Source organism: Fringilla coelebs (genome assembly GCF_963513975.1).
Source record: "Fringilla coelebs genome assembly, chromosome: 20".
NCBI lineage: Eukaryota > Metazoa > Chordata > Aves > Passeriformes > Fringillidae > Fringilla > Fringilla coelebs.
The window spans coordinates 7,152,548-7,180,343 of record NC_140046.1 but is presented as its reverse complement, the minus strand read 5'-3'; the positions used below and the strand labels follow the sequence as shown (position 1 = coordinate 7,180,343).

Below are 27,796 nucleotides of genomic sequence, written 5' to 3'. Positions count from 1 at the left end.
TATTGACAACCAGATTACTGTGCCTTGTCGTGGCTTCTGACTTGCAGGCCTCTTAAAACTTTGTAATGGAGGAGCAGAATCTGCTTTGAACTGAACCCTGCCATGATAAGCTTGTGTGCAGCCAGCCCCTCACCCCTGCCAGGTGGTCTTTCATGGATTCCTTAGCAAAGGTCCATCTATCTACAGGCAATCCTGCATCAATCCATCAACACTGAACATTCCAATAGTGTGGAGACTGCTGGTTACAATTGAATTTTGTAGCTGGACAATGAGCTGGATGACAGCCTTGATCCTAAAACTAGTTACCTGGGGAGAGCATGAATACAGCCAAGAACAGGGGAAACTTAAGCCCAACTTGGCTTTTATCTGAGCTTTCCAGTAACATGTGATGGGATAGTTTCCTCTTTAGCCAGGTCACAGCAGTAAAGAGCAACCTGGTCCCAGCCAACTGAATTAGCTGGTAAACTTGATCCTGACTAGAGTCAAAGCACATTCAGGAAGGTGTGTATTTGTGAATAAAAAAGGAATAATGTAGTTTTACAGAAGTGGATGGTTCAGGAAGAGATACCCCAGAGAACCTGGCAGCATTTGAATCTGGATTTCTTGGCATGTAGAGGGCAACTTATGCTCCTGGCCTCAAGGGAATATGTAAATAACTAACCCCTCCTAATGCTGGGCTCCAGCACACAGTGTGTGGATTGCTGTTCTGGCAGAGAAAATGGGATGCTGTACTATTTACACAGAGAAAAGGGCACAGTTTGCTTTCATTGAGTCAGAACAGCAACTTTTTCCCAGTGAAAGTCAGTGACCTTCTGATTTTATTGAAATTCCTCGCTAGGGTTGCAGGGAAATTGATAGCTCCAGTGAAAAATGTTATGAGGAAGCTTGGGGAAATCTACCTAGCTATCAAAACACTCCTACTGTTTTCTGTGCCCTAAATGTTGATCTCTGTTAAGTACAACACACAGTGTGTTATCCTTATAGAAACAAAAAGATAATTCAGTGCAGTTGTTTACACAGGACAAAGCTTTAGGGCAAATCACAAGCATCAGAAATGCCAACCTTCCTGAGAGACTTCTGTGATATTTATTGAGAGTGGGGAGGGTCAGTTTGTGCCCAAACACATGGAACAGGTGCTGATGAAACCATCCTGCATATTAAGTGTTCTTCCACACCCAGGAAGAATTCTCTTCCTTCTGGCTTGTCCAGTTAACTCTTTACCAAACCCACACCAAATCTCCTATTCACTCAGCTCTACAAATGGCTTTGTGCAGAGCCCAGCTGGGGGGATTGTTTCTGCTGGAAGCAGTTCTGACCTGCTGGGAGCGTGGTGTGCTGGGAGAGCATGGATTTCAGGAGCTGGAGCCGTGTCCTCCAGTCCAGTGAGAGCATCAGCTCCTGTGGGGGAGGTGGTGCCTGCTGTAGGTCTGTCCCTAGCAGGGCAGGCAGCCCTGGGTTGTGTGTGGTGCTGATCTGTCACCCCTCTGAAAGAGGTGATTAGGCAGGAATGCAGCCACTTCCATTCCTGAGCTGCACAGTCCTGATTCACCAGCTCTTGCTTCGTCCTGATCAGTTCAGCCCAGTAGTTCTGACACTGCTCACTTTGTGATCCCTTCTCCAGTGAAATGGAGCCAGCTAACAGCCAGGTGGCTTTTCTCTTGTGAACCACCTGGAACATCCTCCAGAGACCCCCCAGGATGCAGAGAAGCTTGGAAAAAGTGAGCAGTTTGGACTAGGAAAGAAGCAAACACTGCTTTTGGGGATGGCTCTATGTGTTGTGGTGTGAGTGTTCAGATGGATGGATGGATGGATGGATGGATGGATGGATGGATGGATGGATGGATGGATGGGTAAAAAGGTCCCTTATGTACCCTGTGGGCTTGGGGAACACTGTGCAAATCCCAGTGGTGAGAAGGGAGGGAAGATGAAGTTTCCTGTCAGTGTCTTCCCATCCATGGAATGATTGCTCTAACTATGCTATCCAGGAATTAAGCTTTGATATGTGAGTGTGTGGCTCTTCTGGAACCTACTGTATTTTAGCTTGGTTGTATGTTACCTTACACTTCTCCACCCTCTGCAGTCCCTTTTCTCTCTCACTGTTGGATGCCAGGCTCTAAAAACATCCAGAATATCCAGGGGTGAACTGTGAGTCCAAATAAACTTCTGTTGAGGGGTGCAGGAGGTTCAGAAAGTCAGTGGGGTGCAGGTATGGCTTTGTCTGGTGTCTGCCTATGGAAGCAAACTGCACCTCCAGCTTTCTGAGTAAGCCTGGATGCCCTCTGAGATGCTCTCAGGCTGTTCCCCATGGGCTCTGGAAGGTGGGGATTTCTTGTGTCCCTCCAGTGTCCAGGTGCCCAAAGCCATTACCGCTTTTGCTGAGTCAGCAGAGAGCAGGCACCCCCTCAGCATCTGCTGAGGGATGGGTCTGTTCAAGCTCCAAGCAGGAGTTTGCAGACTATCTCCAAATGGAAGCAGACTATTGATTTTGTTGTTCCATTTAGCCTGAAGGGTCCACAGTAACATCCTGAACCTACACAGTGAATGTCATTACATAGCTGCTGGCATCAACACCCCCATTCCCTCTGGAAAAACACACAGCAGTCAGCTGGGATCAAGACATGAGATCTGGGTCTGTAGCTCCAGAAGGAAACTGTCTAAATCAGCAGCTTGCAGGCCATGATCTGCAGATCCTCTGTTGTCTCTGAAAGTCTTCCAAGAATTAAATAGGGTGTGAGAGGAGGGGGTGTTTCTTTGGAAACAGCTGGAGGAAATGGACCAAGTGAAACTCCTCTCTCTGAGCAAGGACCACTTCCTTGGGATGCTGCAGAACATCACACTAAATATGCTGGTGATGAGCATGCATGAGATCCTAAAGGAGCTGCTGTTTGGATCATTTTGTTTGCTTGGTTGGAATATTCTTTTTGAATAAGCAGCAATATATTCTCTGCCATCCTGGATGCATGCCAGTAAAAGTCCTAAACCTTCCTTCCTAGCATCTGTGTGTAATATAAAGGGTCATTTATAATCTCTGTAAGCCATGATGGGGCCTTTCATCACATTGTCTGAAGCCTGCTTGCATTCTGGAGGCTGTTCTTCTGACTTTTGGCTTGCAAAGAGAAGTCTTGGGATGGTTTTGTCTGTCTGTCTTCTTTCTGTTGTAATCACTGTGCTATTTGATCTGCACTGAGTTCCAAGCTGGATGTCCTAATGCATCCTTGACCAGCTGCGTTGCTGTTTTTGTCTCACCTGCCTGTGTGCCACAGTAAAAACTCCTAAAAGTTGTATTTGTAGGAAAATTATGCTATTTATGGGAAGCCAAAACTGTGATGTACCTTTCACTCCTGGCTGTGGGTACCTTTGTAACCAAACCCTCTCTTCTGTTGGTAAAGAGAGAAGTTGGAGAAATCTGTGTTCACATTTGATTAGCTGAGTATCTTTGGGGTCTGCCCCCTTTTTTTCATGCCCACACTGGTGTTTCTGCTTTAGAGATGAGGTGATAAGTGTGGTACTTTATCACTGTCACTGCTCTCTCTGTGCCCCTGCCCAGGAAGGTGGACTTGTCCCTGGATTTGAGTGAAGGATCTGTTACCCTGCCAGGAGCTGCCAGTCATGTTCAGCCTGGCAAACCCAGGTGATGGCTTCAGGCAAGGGAGGCAATGTATGGAGAGCCTCGGGAGCTTCTCACTTCCTGTAGTGATTGATGAGGAGCACTGAGGGAGCTGGGGGTGCTCAGCCTGGAGAAAAGGAGACTCAGAGGTGACCTCACCACTCTCTACAACTCCCTGAAAGGTGACTGTGCTCAGGTGGGGTTGGTCTCATTCTCCAGGCAGCACTGACAGACCCAGAGGACACAGTCTCAGGCTGCATCAAGGGAAATATAGGTTGGATATTAGGAAAAAGTTTTTAATGGGAAGAGTGATAAAGTTCTGGAATGTTCTGCCCAGGGAAGTGGTGGAGTCACCATCCCTGGGTGTGTTTAACAAAGCCTGGATGTGGCACTGGGTGCCAGGGTTTAGCTGAGGTGTTGGGGCTGGGTCGGACTTGATGATCTTGAAGGTCTCTTCCAATCTGGTGATTCTGTGAATTCTGTGAATGCAAGGCTGTGATTTTCCCAATCCCTCTTGTTCTCACCCTTTTCTCCTGGCTGCTTGTCCTTCTGTGCTCAACTGGCTGTCCCCATGGCATGAGGAGATATTACCCCTGTCTGGACAAACCCCTTGGCTAAGGCTTGGAGAGACCAAATGGCTGATTGCACCAAGTGTGCAAGTGAAAGGTAAAAGAAAACTTTGCATTATCATATTTTCAGCCTTTAGCTCCTGTTGTTTCTCCTGGTCCTGCTCCCTAAACTTTGTGTGGAAGTTCTGTTGAGCCTGTTAAAGGATCTGATGTCATCATGTGATCTGAAGCTTCATTAACTTTATCTTTTCCCCCCTTGTTTTGATGCTGCAGGTGTCAGTAGAGACATTTGGCTACTCCAGTGCCTGATCCCTATTTACACATCACAGATCCCTGACAAATCTGACATAAGTGGCTCTGAAAGACCTCCCTGCCCACCTGGGGTCACCTCAGGTGTGCCCACAGTCCTGATCCCTGTTTATACAGCACAGATCCCTGACAAATCTGACATAAGTGCCTCTGAAAGACCTCCCTGCCCACCTGGGGTCACCTCAGGTGTGCCCACAGTGCACACTCCCTGCTGAGGAATCCAGGGGGTTTCTGGTGAGCAGGAGCAGTGTCTCAGGGAGAGCTGCAAGCTGAGCCCTGTCCCTGCTGCTGAGCTCGTGGCATGGCACAGAGCCACCCCTCCCTGGGTGTCCCAGCCTTCCCGGCCGGCTGTAGCCCAAGGGTCAGCGAGCAGCCCGCTGGCCCCATGCGGTGCTGGCATCTGTGCCTCCTATTCATGGAAATGGGAGCTAGCCAGAGAGCAGGGATTCCTGTGGAGATGGGAGGGGAATGCAAAAAGGGGGGAAAAAAGCAACAAATGCTGTAAATGGGGAATGCTGTTCTGGGGAAATCAAACTGGCAGAGAGGATGTGGTTTAGGGAAGGAGAAGGGGATGTGCAGGTGCATTTCCGCTTGGGTTTTTGGTGTGCAAGGTTGGGGAGTTGCTGTAGGGCTTGAAGGGATCAGCTCTATTGAGGGTTCTTGCTTTAAGATAGATGAGGAGCCAGGACTCTGGCTCTGGTTCAGCAGGGAGTGCTTACACAAGCACTGGGTGTGTTTTGGAGCATAAGCTGGTGTCTCCATGTCCCACAGTGACCCCAGCTCTGATCCCCAGTCAGTAGAAAACCTGTTAACTACACTGATGTATAAAAGCATCACAAAATATTTCACACCAAAATATTCATTGAAAAGTGAGCCAGAATTTGGCAAAATGAGCAATGCTTGCAAGGGGGAAATTTTTTGTGTCCCCTCAAGCATGTCACTGGAACCTAAAACTTTTTTTTTTCAGAGAAGGTCCCTGAAGGATCTTTAGGTCCGAATTCTCTGTGCTGACACTGCAGTTCCTTCTGTCTCATACACCTTGCAGTGAGGGGTCTGTCTCTTTCTTGAGACAGTGTGAGACACTCATCCCTCCCTCCCCTGCATTTTCCCTTGCCCATTTTTAGGCAGTAACCTCAGCAGGACAACAACAGGACTTGTTCAGCACTCAGCTTGTTTAAGCCCTGCTGACAGAGAACTCCACCACACCAAAAAGCAGAATTTTCCTACTCTGCTGTTGCTCAGAATGGTGGGAGGCTGGGGAATGATACCATAACAAGCAGGGTGGAATTAAGACCAGTACAATGGGAGCTGACTATCAGGAGATTTGGAACATGTCTTTTTTTTCCCCAAGTCCTATTGTTTCTGATAAGTCACAGAACTAAATTATGCACTGTAAAACTCTGGCCTCTGACAACCAAGCAAGAGGCATTACTGGATCTGTGGTTCAGGTTGGCAGGAGCTGGGAATCTTTCTGCAGCTCTTGGAAGGAGAGGGTGGGGTGAGAAGTGAAGACTGCAAATCAGCCTGGCTATGGCTGGCAGAAGAAACCACCCCACCCTCAGATTCTTGGTCTGCTTTCCTGCAGTCTGGTGTGTGTTGGTTCCCTGGTTGTCCCACTGGGGCTCACTAACATGTCCTCTCTCTCTGCAGGCACTGGTGTCACTACACAGTCACAAGGACAGTCTCCTGCCAGGTGCAGAACGGGTCAGAAACGGTGATCCAGAGAGTTTATCAGAGCTGCCGCTGGCCAGGACCTTGTGCCAACTTAGTCAGGTAAAAATCTTCCTGTCTCATGCTGCCCAACCCTCCTGCCCTTCCCCTTGGGTTGGTTGGCTGCAGAGAGGGCTGAGGGTCAGGTGGGATATCCTGCTTTGGGGTGCTGTGCCTGAAGAGCACCACTGGTGATAGCTGCAGGGAAATCACAGGTGAAGGTAAGTGTAGCATTGTGTGCAGTTTTAGGAGCTCCCTAAACACACACAGCTCTAATTTAGAAAGGAGATATTGTTTATTCCGTGCAAAGTGGAGGTTCCCACAAATCAAGCACATTGAGGGGTAAAATATTACATCTTTTATACAAGAAATGTTTACATGAACCCCCATAATATACATTCTCCTATTTATTTGGGTGATATAATCTTACACAAGATGCTTGAAACATAAAGTTCTTTTCTTTCATTAAGTGACTTCTATTGTAGAAGTTATGTGACAACATCAGTTACATTTACAAAAGGAGAGAGAATTCAGCCTGGGGACAGATAGTTCAATTCAAAGCCATCAGGATTAGGACAAGTTATGTGAAACAGTTTAGCTCAGGCTGTAATGCTGGTTTGGGCTTCTCCATACAGGAGGCTGCTGCTGTGAGGCATGAAAGCAAATAAATGTTCAGAGTGAGTGGACAGGTGAGCAGGGATGCTGGGTCAGAGCTTCTGTGGGACTTGTTGGTGTCCAGTCCCCATACTCAGGGCTGCAGTGGTAATATTGATCACATGCACTGGAAAGCTGTGATCAAATCCCTTACAGGCAATGGGGGCAAAGGTAATGCACCCTGTATCTTTCAGGGTGGAATTTCTTTAGACTTCCTGGATTTCAGTACCCTTTAAAGACATCTCAAAACAGAATGTTCTCTCCTCAGACAAGAAACAAAGCTAGAAACAAAGCTTACAAACAGCTACATGTCAAAAACTTGCCCTGAGCCTACTTTGCCTTTTGATCATTTATAGTCTTGGAACCTACATGTAAGAAGGAAAAAAAAGTGTGAAATAGCTGTCCCCAGCTACCACCTTTCAGTAAAATGTCTGCATTGTTGTGCTTTGCCTTCTCTGAAAGGCATTCTCAGAGCAGAATAGTGTTACCCACCCAGCTGGGAATTGGGGCAAAGAAGCCATTGTGCTCTAAATTTGCACCTAGCTTCTAAAACAATTTCCCAAGTAGACAAGCCATAACTTAGCTCACAGAGCTCAGTCATTTTATTGTTATTGTTACCAATTCACCCACAGGGCACTGGTTGAGGTCCTCCTGTAGTTGATAACCTGGCCAGAAGGTGACTGCAGGCTGAGCCCCACCTCCCTGTTCTTGTGACACTTCATCTAGAATTCACATCTTGCATGGGGCAGTTCCCATTGTTGGTTCTCCAGTTTCCACTTGGCCAGTGGTCGGTCTCAGTTTTTTCACTTGTAATATATCTGCTTTGGTGTCTCTTTTGTCTTTATGCAAGGCTGTGGTTGAAACACTTCATATTTTACACTGTCATGGCCAAACTTCTGTTGAAGCTTTTTAATTTCCCAGGCTTTTTAGGCACATAATTGTCATTAGAAACTTGTGAGCTTTCACCTTGTCTCCTAAACTTGCCAAAAATCTTACTTATTTTTCGTTAGTAACGCAACTGGAATTTCATAAGAACCAAACATTTGATCATGTCATTAGTAAAAATTCCTTTTGTGGGCCCCTGCAGTTGATTGATGCCATTGATTCTTACATTAACCCAGAGACTTTAGGAATAGTGTGTGCTGTTGTGACATTGTTCATGGAACATTTTCAGTTTCAAATGTAGTTTGGTTTGTTTGCCTGATGAGTCCAATTGTTTGGAGACAATGCAGAACAGCAGAAGACATCTCAATTTTTCTTTCTGTGTGAAAATATCATGGAAAGAAGCTGGGGTTATTAAATATGCAAGATCTCAGCTGGTGAAAGCTCAGCTAACAGGAGCTGCATTTTTGGAAGACGATCACTATGGAGAAACCTTCCTGAAGAGATGGGAGGACAGCAATGCTCTGTTCCCTTAGGGCTGGGAGGAAATGCAGGACAAGAGGATGGAACCCTTCCAGGGAAATGCCTGTATGCCTCTAGGCACATATTGCATGACATTCTTGCATAAAGTAGAGAAAGACCCTGCACCTCTTTCCCAAGGATCTCTCAGAAAGCTGCTGACAAAATGCTGGAACTCATCCACTTATCATCAGAAGTAAAACAGGTCCTTAATAATTTCCCCTGCTGCCACCAGCTGAAAGGGAGAGCTCCAAGAAAGAGTAACAACAAAGGTGGGATCTGAAGCCTGAAAGCTGAATGGGCTGTTGGATGTTATCCCCATTTTCAGCAATGCACCTGACTTTGATAAGAGAATGAAAACAGCTGCTGAAAATGATGACTCTTGTGACGTGTGACTGCTGTGGGCAATGTTTGGTACCCTGAGCCAGGTTGTGTGACAGAGGTGTTGCTTTCTGAACACACAGCAGCCTAGCACTGTTTTGTTGCCAGCCCATAGGTATGCTTGAAGTGGCTTTCTTTTTTCTTGGAGTCAAGCTGAAGTTCTAAAACTACTTTTTTTTAAAAAACCCCAACTTTTTCCTCCTCTCTCACCAAAATGAGTATTGTCTTTTTAGGAAACACCAATCTCTCTCCTGATTCAGGTAAACCCCATCTCCTGTTTTGAGATGAAAACTCCTTGTTCATAAAGGATAGAAATATAGCAAGGATAGTTCCCAAAGTCACAAAGCAGTGTAGTGCCTTTCCTGTTAAGAAACTGGCCTTGAAGGGGCTTGTAAGAGTATCAGCCACCAAGCTGTACAGCTTCCTTTGACAGGTCTCTGAAAATCCCTGCAGAAGATGAACAGAACACAAAACTCAGCCTGGCTGCCCTACTTGTTTCTGTCTCCTCCTTACCTTGTCTCTCTTTTTGGGATTTCTGGAAGTCTGGCTTCAGGCAAGGTCAGGCTCATTCCACGTCTGGTAGTGGCTTAAAATGTTCTTGCTCTCTATATCCCTGCAGTTGTTCAGGTAATATAAATATATCTGCTTTTCTTTTGCTAAGAAAGTAAATTTAAAGTGTGTTTTGGCCTTCTCCTGTTCTTCTCCAGGGAGGTTTGTGGTGCCTGAGCTTGAATTGAAGGGCACAGAGTGTTCTGTCTGACTGTAAGCAATGCAACGTGTCAGCAAGCATTGGCACCATTTTGCCTTTATAGTGTTTCTCCCAGCTGTGATTTGAAACAAACTGTTTTCATCTCCTTGTTTACAGGAGTCAGCCATATCTGGGAGAGCTTTCATTCTGCCAGCACCCCTTATCAGGCTGCTCACTAGCAAAAGGGATGTCAGCCAAGGAAAAAGGCATCTCTCAGACTCCTGGTGACAGCTGAGAGGGGCTCTCTGCTACAGAGACTCCGCTTTCGAGCAGACATCGCTGGGGCCAGACAGGATTTAATCCCTTTCCTGTCTCCCATTCATTCCTGTTGGGTTTCTTTCTCTTACTGCACAAACTGCAGCTCAGGGTCAAGCCTCTGGCAGAGGAGGATCTGTGAGATCCCAGCCTTTCAGCCCTGGCTGTGAGATGTCCTTGCTCTCCATTCACTTGCTCCTGGGAAGCTGCTTTAGCAGGAGTGTTGTCATCTTGGCTGGGCTGGGATGAGCTGCTCTGTGCTTGCCCTCTGCCCCAGGCTCTTTATTTAGCTTGGGTGTTGAGTTGCTCTGGAGCAGTCTTGGCTGGAGGATTTCCCTCAGCAGATCTGTTCTTGAGCTCTCTCTATTTGTGCAGTGAAGGCTTCAGCTCCTGTGTGCCACAGGCTGTGCCCTTGCCATGTCACACTCCTGGCAGCTCTGCAGCAGCCTGGCTGAATGCTTCAAACTCATGTGCCATTTGCCTGTCTGAAGGAAGGGACAAAGTCCCTACCTTGGGGTGTCAGTGGGAACCTATTCTCTGGTTCTCTGCTGCCTGGATGGTTGTCCCCAGCCTGATAAACCCAGGCATCCAAATTGTAGCCCTTCTCCTCAGCAATCCTTTTGCTGCAGCAGCTGCAGGGTCATGCCCAGTCCTGCCCTGCTTGGGACACTGCACTCCTCAAGGTTCACTCAGAAGGGTGGTCTTGAAAGCCAGGCAAGGATTTGAGACCTACATTCAGTTGTTGGAGCTTTTGTGACCTCCTGTGCCTTCAGACCAGCAATGCTACCTCACCTGTAAGATGAAAACAGAGCTGCTTTTGTCTTACTGTGTTTTATGACACAATAGGGCAGCTTCTTGCTATACTCCAGTTGGCCAAAATCAGCCTAATTTTGATTAGAATATTTGTGTATGATTGTTGTGGCCAGTAAAGTAGTGTCTTGGGAGGTAAATGGATGGGATGAGTGGCCTTGGCAGATCGTGTGCTGTTCCAGCCTTCAGAAGACAAACGCTTTCTGCTTCAAACTGTTGTTGCCTTGAAAATCCCCATCTTCTCTGGAAAATCCCCATCTCATCTCTGGAAATGTTCTTCATTTGTGGTGGGATATTCCAGCTCCTCTTCTACTTGTCCCATCCTTGAAAATGAATGCTCCTAGTAAGGCTGAGTGAGTTTTTATTATGCTTTGCTGTACTCTATGGTCACAGAGTTGTCTCACTTCAGCTTTTGAGTCTCCTGTCTCTGCAGCATTTTCTACCTTCATAGACTTTGAAGATTTTCCAGGAAACTCACAGCTGCTTGTACAGGAATGGGCTTACCTGGTCTCTTACTTTGATAAGAGTCATTGAAACTCCAAACATTAAGTTATTCATCTGTGGGCTTTAAACTTCACTCAGAGATGGGACACATGGCAGGAAGAGTGTTCTTGCAGCACAGCAAATCTGGGCTGTGATGCCCTTTCCAGCTGCCTGTCACTGCCTGGATTTTTATTTTAGTGTTGTAGCTGGTTTGGCTTATCACAAATACTTTGTGCATTTCATGTAAGCAGGCTACACATCTTGCATGGATCATTCTTGTTTGTGTTTTTGAATACTGGGTTTGCTTTTTTTTTTTCTTTTCATTTAAATTGAACACATTACTGCTCCCGGAGGGATTTTACAAGCTAGTTTGTAGAATAACAAAGAAGGAATTCTGCAGGCTCATCCAATTTGGTCTTCTGTGCTTTTGAAAACTCTGTTGCTACAGGGTCAGTAGGAGAAGTTGGGGATCTGTCACCCAGGAGATTGGCCTGTAGATGATGTTTCCCCTCAGTTTCAGAACTAGTAATGCCACAGGGAAATCCTTCTCTCTTTCTTGCTTTCCAGTCAATTGAATAATAAATCCCAGAGCTTATTCCAGTGCATTAGGATTGCTATTTGAAGTCCTGTTACACATAAACCCTTTTATGTGTTTAATTCCCTTACAACTCCACATCTTGGAGAGAAATGTGCTTGGAAAAAGGCATCTGCTCTCTGAAGCACACATGGGATATAAATGCAGGATGAACAGTGCTCCTACAGCAGGACAGACAGAGGCTCTGAGTGTGGAAGATTAGAGCTGTAGCACAAAGGGGCATTCTCAGCTTTGAACAATGGCTGTGTGGTACTGCCTGGGCACAGGTGGAGGGTCACCTGTTCCAGGGGTTGTGCTCAGGCTGCTGATTGAGGCCTTTTGATCTTGCCCAGACATTCTCTGAGCACTCCTCCTCCCCGCTGCAGTGCTGCTCTGCAGTAGCACTGACATCTGATTGTTAATAAAGGCAGGAGCTGATGATTACTCTGTAGTGGCATAGAAACATCTGTCTCTGTGTCCTTGGCCCTTTTTCTTGGGACTGAGAGACTGTCAATATTGCTGTGGACAGCAGGGCATGGCAGGTAGATAAGTTAGTTTCCTGGGTTTAGTCTTTTGCTAAGTTGTTTGAATCAGACGTGCTCAGACAAAGGCAGAAGACACAATGAGCTCCAACACTCCTGCAGCTGCAGGTTGGTTGGTTTTTGTTTAATCTGGTATGTGCAGGAGCATATTTGGAGCTCCCCTGGTTATGTTGTTCCCTGGGGAACTGCTGTGTTTGTGGTAGGGAAGCTGGAAGAGCTGGGACTGCAGGAAAAAAGGGCACAGCTCTGATTCATAGTGATGGTCTCTGCCATGCCTGTGAGTGCAAATGTGATGGCAAAGGTGTTTCTTGTCCCTGCATCAGCTGTGGCACTGGTTTGAGGTGAAGTTGTCTTGTCTGTGGCACACAGAGGAGCTGCCTGCTGTAATCAGTGTCTGGTAGGCTTTGAGAGGATGGTTAGGATGGTCTGTGTGGGCATGGTGGTGTTGCGAACCAAATATGTATTTGATAGCTTCTCTGAGCTCTTAAACTCCCTTCTTTCCAAGTGCTTTGAGATATGGTTACTTAACTTGATGGATTTGAAATCTGATTTCAGAAGACACTGATTTTCTGTGGGGAGTTGCAGGGTTTTGGCATGTCTGTAAATCAGGGCATTGGTACCAAGAGTTAGAGGAATTCTCCAAGCCATGTCCTGAATGCCTTTGGATGCACTTGTTGGAATGAAGATGAGGGTCCCTGGAATACAAGCTGGCAGTTTTATGGATGGGGTTGGACCCATCCATACCTGACTTCAGTGCCTGAGAGAAGTAGGCAAACCAGAGCTTGAATTCCTTGGTTTCTGAGTTCTTTGCCAGTCAAAAAGGCAAGTTCATTCATCTTGTGATTCTGAAACCCATCAGGAAGTGATGGTGACACTTCCAACCTAGGGCTTGAATAAAAATCAATAGGAGCCTCTGAGGGTCACTGAGGTCTCCTTGGGCACAAACTGCAATGGCTGAATGAATCAGAGTAACAAAACCTCCTCTTGTGATGTGGAAACGAGTTTCACGCCTTCCTTCTCTGTGGTCTTTTTGCACAAACAGCTTTGTTTGTGAGTGTCAAAGGGCAGGGGAAATCCAGAAAGGGTGAAGATATTTCCTGTGTGTGATAGGCTGCCCTGCTTGGGTCATTGCAGAGATCACCCTGTCTCTTTTGACCTGATTTTTGAGGCTTTGATCCAGGAATGTGACACTCTTCCCCTTTCTTGTGTCATGTCTGCCTGTTGTGTTCAGTGACACTTCCTTGAAAACAAGGGGGACACATCCTTGTGTGCTGAGGAGTGAGACTCCTTGGCTGCCATCCCTTGGTGTGTCCTGACCTCTCCAGGACTTACATCTTTGTACCCCCAAATCAGTTCATCAGTCAGCTCATGTGCCTTCCCCAAATTACCTCTTCCTTGGCAGTCACTTGGAGCCACAAGCAAGAGATGCTATTTCCCAAATGATAATTGTGTGTGGACAAGCTCATGTAGCTCATCCTACAGGGATCAGGCAGCTCCAAGGACAGCTTGTGTTGACTCTGGTCTAGGAACAGCTGCTTGGGCTTTCTGGGCTCTTCCCTAGGACTTTCCCCACTCCTTGGGATATTGTTGTGAAGCCTCAGCAAAATCCCTGGAAATGACTCCTGACTCTGGCAGACCCTGGTAGCTTGCTCTCCATGAAGTGCTTGGGGTTCTCCTGCTGAAGGGAGCTGAGCACATCCTTTGGCTCCACGAGGAGCAGAGCAGTGCAAGGTTGTGGCTCCTCCAAACTTCTTCCCCTCTGCTTTGGCAGATTCCTGTGCCAGTGTTTGTGGCTTGAGTGACATCCAAGGGAAAGGCTTCTCTATTTTGCTCCCAATTCTTTTTTCTGCCTCTTGTGTTTTCCACACATTTTCATTCAGGGGCTTCTGATCTTTACAGGCATCTTCCTTCCCTCTCCTTTTCCATATATTTTTTTCATCTCCTTCAGTTGCAACACTACAAGTGTCAGATGGTGGTGATGCTTTGCTAAAGGTGTTTTCTGTGCTCCCCTCCTGGAATAGGAGTCATAAATCTGCATGATGTGTCTGCACCAGCAGACCTTGGTGCCATCTCACAAAACTGAAGAAAAATGATGCTATGAAGGACAGAACAACTTCAGAACAAACTGGACTTGCAAGCTGGGCCCACTTCAGATGCCTGAGTGTACAAAGTTGAACAGAGCTGCACATGCCAGGACTCTTCCAGGGAATTCAGGGTGGGTGGTAGACTGTGACAGCTGAGCTCCACGCTTGTCATGCCCTGAGAAGTCCTCCCTCATTTGAGGATTAAACTAGAGCTACTTCCCCGACACAGAACTGCTGCCAAAATTCCAGTCTGGCTCAAGCCACTCTCCACACTTCATAATGAAGTTTGAAAGAGTTTTAACATCTTGGTGTTGGCAGAAACATGGTTTTAAAATCACGGTGTGGTTGGAGACACGCTGGCTCTGGACACTGGTAACAAGGCTGGAGACTTTCATCTGAAGGTCAAATCCAGCTGTGGTGTTAGTGACAAAGTCATGAACTTCTGACTGATGCTTTGGGGCTTACGTGTGGAAACGTGTCTGGAGTCCAATGCCAGGACTGGGAGTTGGGAGATCTGGGTTCAGTTCCTGGGCTTTGCCAGAGCTATTCTGAGAGACCCTCAGCAAGACACTCACAGTCTTTGTGCCTTTGTGAAAAACCACTGAGGTCTACCTACATCAGTGTGCTCCAAGTGCTCAAACTCACATGGCTGTGGACTCCTGAACACTACTGGATGCAGAAGAGCAAAGAAATAGGTGGGATGAGCTGGCTCTGTGCAGCCCATACCAGCCAAGTCCCTGGATCACAGCTGTGGGTATTAGCAGGGGCTGGTGGGCTTTTTGGCAGCTCCAAGGGTGAGGATATCATGTTCTCAGAAGACTGTGCTGCTCTCCTGTCTCTGGGTGAGGCTGTTCCCAGGGCAGGCAGCCCTGTGCTCAGGAGGAAGCTTGTGCAGCCCACCCTCTCCATGGCTATAGCAGAACTTAGTTTCTGTGTTTGGCAGCTGGCACAAATCATCAGCAAACAGTTTCCTCAGAAATTAGCTTCTCAAAGACTCTGCTAACCACGGCTGAGCTGCTCCCTTCTTTCCAAGACACACACGGCAGCCTCTCCTGGCAAGCCTTTGTTACTGCTCTTTGGAGTAGCTACCAGCCACTGCAGTGCTGTCCTGGGTGTACACCTGCCACCCCTTGAGCAGTTTTGGATGAGATTCATGCAACCTCCAGCTCTGTTTTCCCCCTGTGCCCAGGTGAACCCCAGGCTGTCTCTGTCTCCTCTGTCTCTCAGCAGAAGGAGCCTCTTCCCCTGGGACAGGGTGCTCAGGGTTTGTGTCTGCCTGCCTTGGAGAGACAAGCATAAGCTGCAGCCTGCAACACTGTAATCCCAAAGCTTCAGACTCTCCCTGTGTGTGCCAAATTCTTTTGGCTGTTAAATGAGGGTAGGAATTTTGAGGGGAACTTGTAGAGTACGACTTCTGTGTTTGCTTTTAGTTTCATGAATAGCAGCAGTGACTTGTTTGGCTGTATACTGGGAAAACTCAGAGTTGCCAGCTTTGACGAGCTGCTGTTTTAAAGGAAAAGTTGTCACTTATGCAACTGTCTGTTTTGTGTTGACTTCAGAATCACTGGTGCCTTGTACAGCCCTGCTGTGTCTGCAGGTCACCCTCCAGTTCCCAGAGGGGCTTGGCAGTGCTTGTGCTGTAATTGGGACCCTGGGGATGCTGTGCTACTCACAGAGCTCCCAAATGTCCTGCAGAACCTTGGCTGTGGTCCAGATAGTGTGACCCTATTTCAGATGGGGGGAGAATTGAGGCACAGGTCAGGCAGTTGGGAAAAGGCTCCAGGAAGATCTCTGATGTAGCTGTCACGTTGATGTGCTGGTACATCCCAGGTCTGAGTGGTGGGGAAAAGGAAGGCACGTGGGAGATGGCAAACTATTACTTCTGAGTGAGGAAAGGCTATTGGCAGCCTCTGTTCAATGCCACAGAAGCCCAAATGAAGGGAGAGTGTGAGAAACAAGTCATCATCTCTGCCACTTGCAGGGCTTTGTAGTGGTGGGATGTCCACAAAGCTGCTGGTGGTACCTGCAGGAGGAGAGGTGTGGGCAAGGGTCAGTAGAGCATGAGGGCTTAAGGAGGAAAATAAAAGCTGTTAAATCACATCCACCCTCTAATAAATCCATGCTGATATTTTGTGTGACTCCTTTTTTTGTGGCTGGGGTTGGCTGGGTGCTCTAGGATATATCCAGGTGGGAAGATGTGCTGTGAATCAGTAGCAGCACTGCTGGAGTAGGGCACTGGCTCTGCTGACTCCTTGTTTGTGTTAGTTACAGGACTCTCATCAGGCCCACGTACAAAATGTCCTACAGAACTGTGACCACGCTGGAGTGGAGGTGCTGTCCTGGCTTCACAGGGAGCAACTGTGAGGAGGGTGAGTTATCCAGCAATGCCTCTGTCCTTGTGAGCTGCAAGGATGGACTGGCTGCCTTGAGCTGGGGTTTGTTCCCTTATGTGCCCTACACCTCATAAACACAGGAACAAATCACCTGTTCCCTTCACACCCCATTGTTATCTGAATGTCACACACAGCTCTGAAAGGTGGTCTTGGAAAACAGATCATTCTGAATGCCTGCAAACAGGCCTGTACAGGGAGGGGGAAAGAAATAAAAAAAGAAAAGGGAATCAGGGATGATCTGTTTAGAGATGTGCTCATGCTTGGCATCCCTGGTGTGTTCAGAAAATGTGCTTTCTCCTTTTTGTGTGTTCTCTTCTCCCTGTCCCTGTTGTCACCATCATTGCTGTACCCAATAAAAGCTGGTCCCTGGAAGCTGCTTCTGAAAGTTTTATGGCTGTAAGGTCTGGCCATAAATAATGTTTGCTCCCAGAAAGCATTGAATCAATACCTTTGGTTCCCCTTTCTACCTGCTCCTTGACTTTTTGGTGTAACATTCATGTTGCACAGTGTGTGTGAAAACACAGTTCCCTCCACTCAGAGAAAAACACGGGGCAGGAGGAAAAAGTATTTTCCTTTTTTTATCACAACAGGGCATGGTTTACATTTTCCTTCCTAACATATTCTGGGGTTTGAAACGAGTCCTGCTTCTCCACCAAGTATCAGGTTTAGGCATTAAGGCATCTACTGAACCTGACTTGAGAGTTCACAGCTTATGAATGGGAGAAACTGAGCCTGGAGTCTTCTGTTCATTTGCATCAGGTCAACACAGCCTGCTGAAGGATCAGTGGGGGTGTCCAGCATCTCTGAGTCTGCTGTTTGTGCTGGTTTTCTTTGTGCTGTGATATCTTAATACCAATCACACAATTCAGGCAAAGCTCTGACGAGGAAGTTGTCTCCTTACAGTCCCAAAGAGTGATGGCTGCAGACAGCAGCTGGCTCCAGGCTGCTGAGCAAACAATAGCTTCCCAGAAGCTCCAGAAAACCCTTACAAAGTGGCAAAACTACCCAAAGTTGCTGTCTGCAGGAGAGAGCTTTACATTTTAACATAATGCTAAAAGGAGTGAGCCTGAGAGAGAAGCTGCTTTGTGGAGCTTGAGTTGAGTTTTCAGCTGTCCCTGCAAGGAAAGGGGAGCTGGGGATGGTGGCAGAGCTGAGGATGTGCCTGGTGGCCTGAGGAGCCCCTGTGTGCAGCCTGTTCGTGCCTGTAGGTTTGGACAGGTGTGAGTTATTGCAGCTTAGTGGTGCTGCTGGTGCAAAGGAGAGATTCCAGCTCCCCCCTGCAGTGCCAGATCTGTCTCAGCAGAGTTCAGTGGAAATAAAAAGCCAACATGAGCTGGTTTGAGAAAGCCGGCAGCGATTCGCAGGAGCAGGTCTGTGCAACGAGGTGACAATTTTATACAGCTACTTTGAAAGGTGGAACTGTTCTTTTGGGCTTGGATATGGTTTGTGGAGTGTGAGAAGAAAGCCAGTAGTAAGCCCTCACTTTCAAGTGAGAGATTCTTTTAACCTTTTTTTTCTCCTCTCCTTAAAACATCTGGTGCTACTGACAGTCCCATATCCTTGAATGAAAGAGGAAAATAAAAAAGATCCCTTTCTAGTGCAGCAGGGTTGGGCCACTTGGTTTTTAGTGTAAATACTAAAATACTAGGGTCTGCATGGCCCTTCAAGCTGTCAATTTCAAAATGGAAATATTTACTTACTCCTTATGTCAATCCTTAATGTTAGTGTCACTTGGAAATCAAAGTAAAAAAGGCTAAAAATAGGCTGGTTTAGGGTTTTTGGCAACCCAGCATAAGGCCTTTTGTGCTCTTTCCTTTCTGTGCTCTCCCCTACTGCAAGACTGGTTCCTCTGAGAGGGTGGGATGCTTATCTGTGTGAGTTCTTCCTGGAAACAGCAGACAAAAGGAAACAGAAAACTAAACTGAAGCAAAACAAAACCAGTGCAGTGATGAAGCCACAGTGAATTAGCAGGGCAGAACCTCAAAATGCTTTCATCTTTCTTTGGTAGTTAGATTCCTCCTCAATATTTAATTTCACTTGTATGTGCAGCTGGTGCTTTAGAAGTTGATGTGAGGTAGGTATGACTGGAGGCAGCCTGGACCTGCATTATTTTCAGCTTGCTTTCTTGCTGTGTTGCAAATCCTCCAATTCTCTGACAGCCACTGTTGCCACTGGCAGCTGCAGTGGCTCTGAGCTTCCATGCAACATCTCCTGATTCCAGAGACTGAAGGGAAACTCCTCCTTTCCCAATGGGTCTTGGAACAGTCAGGGTGTGTTTCCCTCAGTGGGATGGATTAAGCCAGCAGAGAATGGATTGATGAAGCACACAGAACAGTTCTGGGAGCTGTGTGTGCATGGGCATGCCTCATGGTGGTCTCTGCATCCTCATGATATAAATCTAAGATCTATTGATCTATTTTTTAACCTCCAGTGAGCAGAGCTAATATTTGCTCCTTTTTTGTGCTCTTCTGGAACAGTGTCTTTGGGGGAACCACTGTAGCATAGATTATTTTTACTAGCTGTTCTTATATCAAGCCTTCCTTGCCCTTTTAAAATTTATTTATTTTAGCATTTTATAAGGGAAGACAGGACAGGGAGAGGGTGAACCAAGGAAAGAAGTGAAAGAATTTGAAGCCATTCAAAGGCTGTAGCTATTTCTGATACCATAACTTGTTGTGATCTCCCAAATGGGAGGTCAGCTTCTCTTTTGCAAAAGCAGCAGCTCAGTGTGGGTGTCTAGCCCCAAAGTATGACAGACTCCTGATGAAACTGGCTTGCTGGAAAACACCTTCAGTGGGAAAACTGCCCTCTGCTAGAGCAAGGTGTTAAATGTAATTAAATCACTGAAGTGTCTCCATCCTCAGCTGGTAAGTTTAGCTTGAGACCATCACTACTTCAGTGTCACCAGCTGACAGGCACCTACATTACCACTGAAAGCTGCACAATTTTGGATTTCAATTATCCTGGGAATCTAACTCCTGCATTGAAGCTGATAAAGAGCAGCATTGTCTGGAGGAAGCCCAGCTCTAGAGGAGGATGGAGATTTTGCTCTCAGTGGGCCATTAATTTACTGAGGTAAATTTCCAACCTGTTTCCTTTTTCAAGCTGACACTACCTAGGGCTTTCTCCCCTTCCTTTCCTTGCTTTCTACTCAGCCCAAGGTACATCAGTATTTGAGAGATCTCCAGTTCCTTTACTGGTTTTGTAGAACTGTGACCTAAAATCTCCAGTTCCTTTACTGGTTTTGTAGAACTGGGACCTGCTCATTCAGTTGATAGTCAAAAACCACCAGTTGTACCAGGCCTTCCCAAAGGGTTTCTTGCAACTTCCTTGGATGGAGAAAAAGACTTGATGCAAACCAGTCTGGTGAATATAACTGTCACTAGATACTAACTTTTATTTTCCAGTTTCAGGGGCTTTTTGTTTTGTTTAAAGTGGAGCCCAAGCCCAGGACAGGAAATGAATGCACTGAGCCACCCAGTCTGCTGACTGCTGATATAAAGAACATATGGATGAGGGCAGTGCAGGGGTGAAGTGGTTTAGCCCTTGCAATCATGCATCAAGCTGATTGATTTGAATCCAAGATGATGCTGACATTTCAACTCAGCCTTTTTTTTCCTATATGGCTGAAAGTTCAAAGGCAAGTGCAACCTCTTGGGAGAGGAAAAGTGTCCCCAGCAAGTTCAGGGGCTCAGCACTGCCCTGGAGCTCTCCAGCCAGGCGAGGTCTTATTTTACTTTACAAATATAGCATAGCTTTCTTCCTTGTTTGTTTGTACTGCTTGAGTTTGGGACAGTAGCCAGTATCCTATTTACCCCAGAAGCAGATTGATGGTAGACAGCTTAGCTGTTTGGGGAAGAAACAGCTCCCAGAGTCACTTCAGCACCTCTAAAGTGATGCTATAGTGATTCCAATCTTACTTTTTTTTTTTTCTTTCCTAAGCATGCACGTAAGATAGGAAATTTGAGCAGCCTTGTTCAAGTAATGGCTTAACTAGAGAACTTCCTTTTGACTTGGAATATTCTGATCTAATAACTATTGTTTGCATCTTTCTTGTCATCCTGATATTTTTTAAACCTCTTAAGATTCCCATGTGTTTGCAGTTTTCAAAGTAGCAAAAGAAAATGAGGACTTTCCTCTTGGTATGATGGAGTGCAAAAACCCTTTTCATTTTTATTGCTGGTTTACAAAATTTCTTGGTCCCAGGAGGAGAGATGCAGAACAACACTGCCAGGAAAATCTTAAATGAGCAAATGCAATTATGAGACAAAATTTGATGGGACTGGGAGAAAGGACATCAAAACAAGAAACCTGAAAGTTTGAAAGCTCATTGAAGTGCTCTGAAGGGAAGGGAATTCAAAGTGGTGTTAATGGGACCTCACTTCTCCAAGCCTTGTCCTTCTTCCCCATGAACCATTAAAACACAGAACTGTCCCTGATGTGAAAATGCAGCTCAGAGATTATGAAGCAACATTTCCTGTAGTATCACAGCAGCTCTCTCCAGGATTTGAGCTTGTGTGTTCTCCTTTCCTCAGGTCCCTCAGTTCCTTCCTCAGCAGAGCTTTTTGCTGCCACTGAGCTTTTTAATCTTCCCTTAGAAAGTGTAAGAGAAAGCAGTGGGAGTCAGAGCCTGTTCCTGTTCCTGTTCCTGGTTCAGTGATGTTTGTGCACTGCAGCTGAGTCCAGCTCCTGTCATAAAACAAAAGCTTCCAGGTGAACACTGAAATTGTCCCCAAGGTGGTTTTTTCAGCTCCCTGTGACTGGCTGGGCAGTTCTGTGCTGCAGACATGGCAGGCTGAGGTTCCTTCCCTTCAAGTTTGGATCTAATAGGGATGTAGTTCTCTACTAGAGACTGGTTCAGTAATTCCTTTAGGGAAATGTGGCTTAGCTCTCATTTGAGACCTTTGAAACAAGTACAACATTTGGTTCCACACAGCAAATTTTTTTTCTGAAAATATCTTTTCATGCCAAAGTTTGTTTGTTAGAAACAGTAAGTGAATTATGTGAATACGTGTTATAGATTATTAAATGGAATGTGAATTAATTACAGTTTTTTAAGTAGGAGATAAAATGTGGTAACTATCTCTGTGAATCTACCTTCAAAAATATTTTATGAAAAAATATCAAAAGATGTGAATCACCCATGATGGAATTGCTGACACATGGAAGTGGCTCCCTGAGCACTGCAGTTTGTGATGTAGGTCCCAGGTGTTGACAGTACCTACCCCATTATTTTCTTCATAGGCTACACCTCCTGCTGCCCCAGTGTTCCACCTCCTGCTTGTGCTTCTGGTGGCCTCTTCAAGACAAGATCCACCAGAAGTTGCCCAAACCACTCTACAATGTGTCACCCACTTGCTGTCTGCTCCCATCACCGTGCTGACCACTCAGCAACCTCTGGATCAGGCACAACTTGTGTCACCCCTGATCAAACTGATCAAATTTTCTGAGGAGTTCCTGGAGCGTGTGGTCACTGTTGGAAGTATCCACAGCCTGCTGAGAGCACTTTCTGGCATCAGCACTCTGTGACTCCTTGAACAATTTCTAAATGTTCATCTTCCTTTTCAATACATAGATTAAAAAAAAAAAAATCCCTGTTAGATTTCCAAATATTTTGACACTGCATTCCAGCATCTGAGTAGTTTCATTTTTTTGGACATTTCTAATCTGAACAGGGAGAATTTTATTGAGCACCTAATGTCAAAATATCTGAAGTGCTAAATATCTGCAGATGTTATCTGAACATAAGTAGGAAAGCTGTATTCTGTACCATTACACTGTCCCAAATTTTTTAGCTCCCATCAAATTACTGCCGTATGTGGAGAATCTTTTGTGTTTTCATAAGCTATTGGCTTTCCCAAACACATGGGATGCTTTCTGCTGTGTATGTCTTGATTCACAAGTGAAGGACCCACCTGTTTATAGTGATTGACTTTCCTTTATTAATTTGCTTTATTTCTAATCAGGAGTGAGCCTAATCTTCCCCTGGGTAGGGCTGGACAGGGCTTGGAGCAGCCTGGGCTTGTGGAGGGTGTTCCTGCCCATGGCAGGGGTGGAATGAGATGAGCTTTAAGGTCCCTTCAACCCAAACCATTCTGTGCTTGTTTCAGACTTGTATAATCTTTAATGGTAGATTAGTTAGATATTGAAAGTTTTGCACACAAGGGAGCTCCTGAATTACTTTAGAATAGAATCCGGGAGGTGTGGGTTCTGAAGAGCCCATCCAACCTCTTGACATTTTCTTTCATAATCTTTACTGCCTCCTTCAACCCTGAGCTTTTAACAAGCTACTTTCTCATGCAGCTGTTCTTTCAGAGCTCTTGTTTTCCCCCAAATTATCACTTGTTTCCCATTCATCCTCCCAATGATGAAATTTTATTTGCTTGAGGCTGTTAGAAGGGAGTTGGTTTTTTCCCCCTCTGTGAATCTCTCATTGTTAGAGCCTTTGGGAGTTGCTGGCAGTGTAGTGTCCTCTGGAAAAAGGGACATGTGACATGTTATGCTGTGACTCCTGCAAATGCAGTTAGTACCAAAGTCAGGAAAAACATTCTCCCAAAAAACTCCACCCTGCTTTCTTTTCCACAGCCATTCCCATGGAGGTGGTGGGGAAAGGGTGGAGCTGTGTTTATACCAGAAGTTAGTAATTTTTGGAGTGAACACTTCCATTTGCATAGGGAAGAGCTAAATGAGAGGAATGGTTTCTAATTGGTGGCCACTGATCAGTTTGATGCTTTTCAAGTGAATTAGAGATAATAAAGGAAGAAGAATTAAACCCACCTGCTAATGCTGTTTCCAAGTTTCCTGCTGCTGCACAGACTTGTTTTTTTATCAGGAATAGGAAATGAGCCTTAGGCCTTTGATATAAAAATTCCACAGTTGGAAGGGGTGGCAATGAGGAGTCTCTTTCTTTCACTCACTTTGCAAGGCTATTACCCACTTAACCAGCTGGTTTGTGTTTAATTTTTGAGCACTTACGAAATTACAGCTCCCTCCCCATCACTTTTCAAGGGCTTAGTTATGAAATGTGTGGATTTAATGTTGCTGTCAAACAGTGCTGAATGGGATGGTTCCTTGAGGAAGAACTTACTGAATTTCTTGCAGGAGAATACTTGAGTGGCCTGATTTGCAGAGTGCCATTTCTTTTTAGCACAGTAATTTGTTTACTTTTAGTTCTCTTTGATATCTGACTCTAGAAGCAGTGGAGACTTGTGCAGATGTGAATGTTGGGCAGGATAAGGGAAAGATGAGGGACAAAATTCCAGGTTTTCAGGACTTTCACAGCTAGGTGTGACTCTGTGTTCAGAATCCTGCTGCCATCTCTTATTTCTGTCTTGTCAAATACTGGGGGAGAGACAAGAACATAATTTACACAAATTCTGAGACCTGTGCAGAACTGATCAAATAAGGAGTTGTCACTTTGTTTGAGTGATGGAGAAATATCTTCTACTCCTGAGAATTAAAGACATGAAAATAAAGGAAGATCCTGAAGATGAGAGACTTCATCACCAGCTTTCCACAGACAGCAGATGGACAGGCCAAGGTACTCTGGCAAAAAGTTTTTTAATAAGTTTAACCAAGCTGTTGACAGTGCAAGCTTTCTGCATGTGTGAGTGGCAAGATGTGTCTGAGGGGGTGTGAGACGAAGGGGAGAGGTTGAAGGAGGACACAGAGTACATGGGGTGGTGTAGCTGATAGCAAGCTGAACTGGAGCCAAGTTTTGGGGGTGAAGCAGATGGATATGTTCCTATTTATGTCTTAGGGACTCTTGCCTTTTCCCCCTTTTCTTATGTAGGTTTTTCATTCAACAAGTTGATGCAATTGGTACAGTAACACTTGCGTTTTCTGTGGTAACTAATTCCAGTTGTGGGCTGCTCAAAAACATCAACACAAGGAGGGTTTATGCAAGGGCAGGATGTGAGCAGGGTAAGCCTCATCCACACAAACTTTCTTCAGGAAGAAGAGATTTCCTAGATTTACTAAATCCCCATTACAACTACCCTGGGATGCTTTGCCATGTGGAAATGGGATTGCAAGGAATTGGGATCCAGGTAGAATTGGGATTGCAAGCCCAGGAGTAGGAACAAAGGTGGATTTTCCAGAGAAGCTTGAGGTTGGTTTCATGTTTTGTAGACTTCAAGGTGAAAGCAAGAGGTAAGCATTGAATTCCCATGTTGCTGAATCCTAGACTTTATTCTTACTCCATTCCTTGTTATCAAACGGGGAACCAAAAGTGTTCCTCCAAATAATAATTTCTGGTGGAGTTTAACTTCAATTTAACACGAAGTGCTAGGCAAAAGCATGTTCCATATATTTCAATGTTGTCTTCTCTATGTGAGCCCCTTAGAAGGATAAAGGCAGCAAAGTTAGTACAGCTTCATTTGGCAAGCTACAGAAATGTGCAACTGCAAACCACACAGCTCACTCAAAAAAAACTTCTGTGCTGTCATTAGTGAGGGCTCAGACTGTGCCTGTTTGGGCAGAGGTGGCAAATGGAGTTGTCCCAGGGACTGTGCTCAGCCCAGCATGGCTTGTTATTCCATTTCCAAGTTAGAGTAGGAATGGAGAGCCCTCCCTAATCAGATCTCTGTGTGTTGGAGGCTGGGCAGTACTGGGAAGATGTGGTAGACTAGGATTAAAATGCTATTAAATCTTGATGGAGTTGTAGAGTTGGGCAAGAATCCATGAAGTGAGATTCAATCAAGGACAGCCACAGAGGCGGGAATAATTAAGTAGACAGATTTAAAGAAGGGATTCTGAAGGTAGTGGGATCCCAGGGGTGGAATGGAGTTTGTGGAAGATGTCAGGATGAAGTATTGCTCTAAAGTCAGGAGAAGAAATACCATGTTGGAGTTTGATGCTACAGATACTCTGACCAGATGGAACATTTACTACTAAATAATCCATGGCACTGCCTGACACACAAGTAAAACTTTCATGGTCTGTGGTACCTGCATGTGTTTGTGTTGGTGATTCTCAGAGAGGTCAAGTTTCAGCATTGACTGGAACTTCAGCCTTTTAACTGCTAAACTCATGTGAAAGCCAGTTCTAATTGTGCTGCACATCTGAGTCCCAGGACCTTAAATACTGTAAAGGAATGTGTTGCATCTGTGAAGAAAAGTGTTTGACTCAGAAAGAAAAGTGCCTTTCATGGTAGCTGGTGTGTGAATATGTTGTACAGTTAAATAATTAGACTGCTTAACTTTGGAGGAGTCAGTAGATGTGAGTTATACACAGCTGAAAATAGCATCAGCACAAACAAGCTGTTCTAAATATGCCATGACTAACTGGTCATGACTTCTAAATGACTGCTGGTCATTGAGGCTAACTCATGGTTTTCAGAAACTGGACAAGAGGTAGGTATAAATGACAGGATGACATGATGTCATCTAATGATGACATTCACATGATTGCACAAAGTCTAGGAACTGATTAAATATTTCCTATGAATGTAACACTGCAAGATATCCTGATTGTCACTGCAATATTGTCAAGAAATCTTGTTGGATGATTCTTTAGCAACTTTACCATTCCTAGGTAAATGAAGGCTGGGGAAAACTTACTGGAGAAATGACCTTTGCTTTTATGTCCCATCAGATTTCAAACAATATTTAATAAAAGTCTTCACCAAAATGCGAGTGAAGCATCACCATTTAACCAAGTTGCACTAGGTCCCTCAACCACCAAAGCAAGAAAGGACACTGAGGAATGGCTCTGTGCAAATCCCCTACCATGAAGCTCATTAAGGACTGATAAACTTTATTCTGGACTCGTAACATATGCTTCTTGTTCGGGCTCCTGATTTGTGTCTCCTTGGATAGTGCATCCAAATCCACAAGTAACATGCAAGTTTGCATTTCATTTTGAGCCCAGCAGGCATACAGCAGTGAGGTTACAAGACCTTTCCAAGTGAGCCTGGAGGGACTTGTTGGCTAGAGTTTGGATCTCTGGCAAGCAGCTCCCTCCAGCTCTGCTCTGTAATAAACTCAGGGTTCAGTCCCCGGCCTCGCACAGATACCGAGCTCTGTTGCGTGTCTCTGGGTAATCAGTCACTGGGAAGGCACAGATGTTTCAAGATGCACAGCAATGGGTGCAGCCTAAAAGAGAGGCAACAGCAGGGTCATGCTACAGATGCAACCACATCTCACATGTGTTCCTCCTTGACAGGAAAATTCTTGTAGCATTTGCGGTTTTCTGGTTGCTAATCCCATCAAATGAGGACTCAAAGGCTGATAAAGCTCAGGCCTTTTATTGCTGCTCCCTTAGCTATGCAGTGCCAGGTATGGCTGATGCCTCCCCTGCAGGCAGGTCCAAGAGAAGGGCATTAAAGTAACAGAGAGAGGTGCACAGTTGCCCCAGGTAGTGGCTGAAATTAATTTGGGCAGCAATTCTAATAGAGTCAGAAGCATTAAAGAAATCTGAGGCTAGAAGATGTCCTAGCCTTCACCTGGTTGTGGAGATAAGAAATGAAAAAACTGCATTTTTTTCTTCTTTTCCTGTAAATGAAATACACTCAAGCCTAAAAGAGAAGAAGCCAACCCAAGTCAGGATTCAGTTTGATGTTTCATTTGTGTGCACATAATGACTTTTGTAGCAGTAATGCTGAAGAAGTTTTGGCGTGTATCCACTGTGGGAAGTGCAGGGTCTGTGTTCATTGCTAGGTGGTCCTTCATTCTAAAAACCTTGAGGGACACTCAAGGCAGATGGGCTTTAATTAGACTATGTCCTGCTTGCCAGTGACTGTCAAATGTGTCTCCCCAGATCAAGCACTAGAGCTTTCTGTTGAAGGTGTCAGGTCTTGCTCTGGAAAGAGAGTTTCCTGCAGCATGAACTGTAGAAAGTGCTGTGGTACCCCTGAGACACCGAGAGAAACTGTGGAGTATCTTGGTTAATTAGTTCTTCAGCGGCCAATTTGGATGGAGATACAAACCTGTTGCTGTTGTCAGCCAGTGTTTTAGCCTCAATGGCAGAGGCCTGTGCTAAGTAACAAAGGTTCTGGTTTTCTCTTTACTGGTGTGGAGACTTGTTAAACCCAAGTGGCTCAGAGTACTTGTGTAGGGATGGCTGTGCTGTGTTGCTGCAGGGCTCTGCACTGTAAAAAGTTACAGCCCATTCAAGGAGGGGGACAAGCTACTCCTAAACTTGGCTTGTTTGATCTTTTCTAGCTTAGCCTCAAGTGATTAAGCAAACTGTCTTTTCAAGCATTCTCCAGTTGTGTGATCTGCTAAACACATCTCGCAGTGTGATCTGCCAGAGATGCCTTGAACGCTGTCCTTGTG

The 27,796-nt window shown here is 45.6% G+C and overlaps 1 protein-coding gene across 1 annotated transcript in view; it reads left to right on the top strand.

Annotated features, from left to right (window-relative positions):
• The window catches only part of COL26A1 (collagen type XXVI alpha 1 chain), a gene marked incomplete at both ends in the record, with an annotated part of 166,481 nt that overhangs the window by 17,166 nt on the left and 121,519 nt on the right, over positions 1–27,796 (top strand). The window contains 2 exons of the mRNA XM_084218941.1: positions 6,136–6,258; positions 16,393–16,496. Of these exons, the coding sequence (XP_084075067.1) occupies positions 6,136–6,258; positions 16,393–16,496 (227 nt within the window). The remainder of the gene's footprint in view (positions 1–6,135; positions 6,259–16,392; positions 16,497–27,796) is intronic.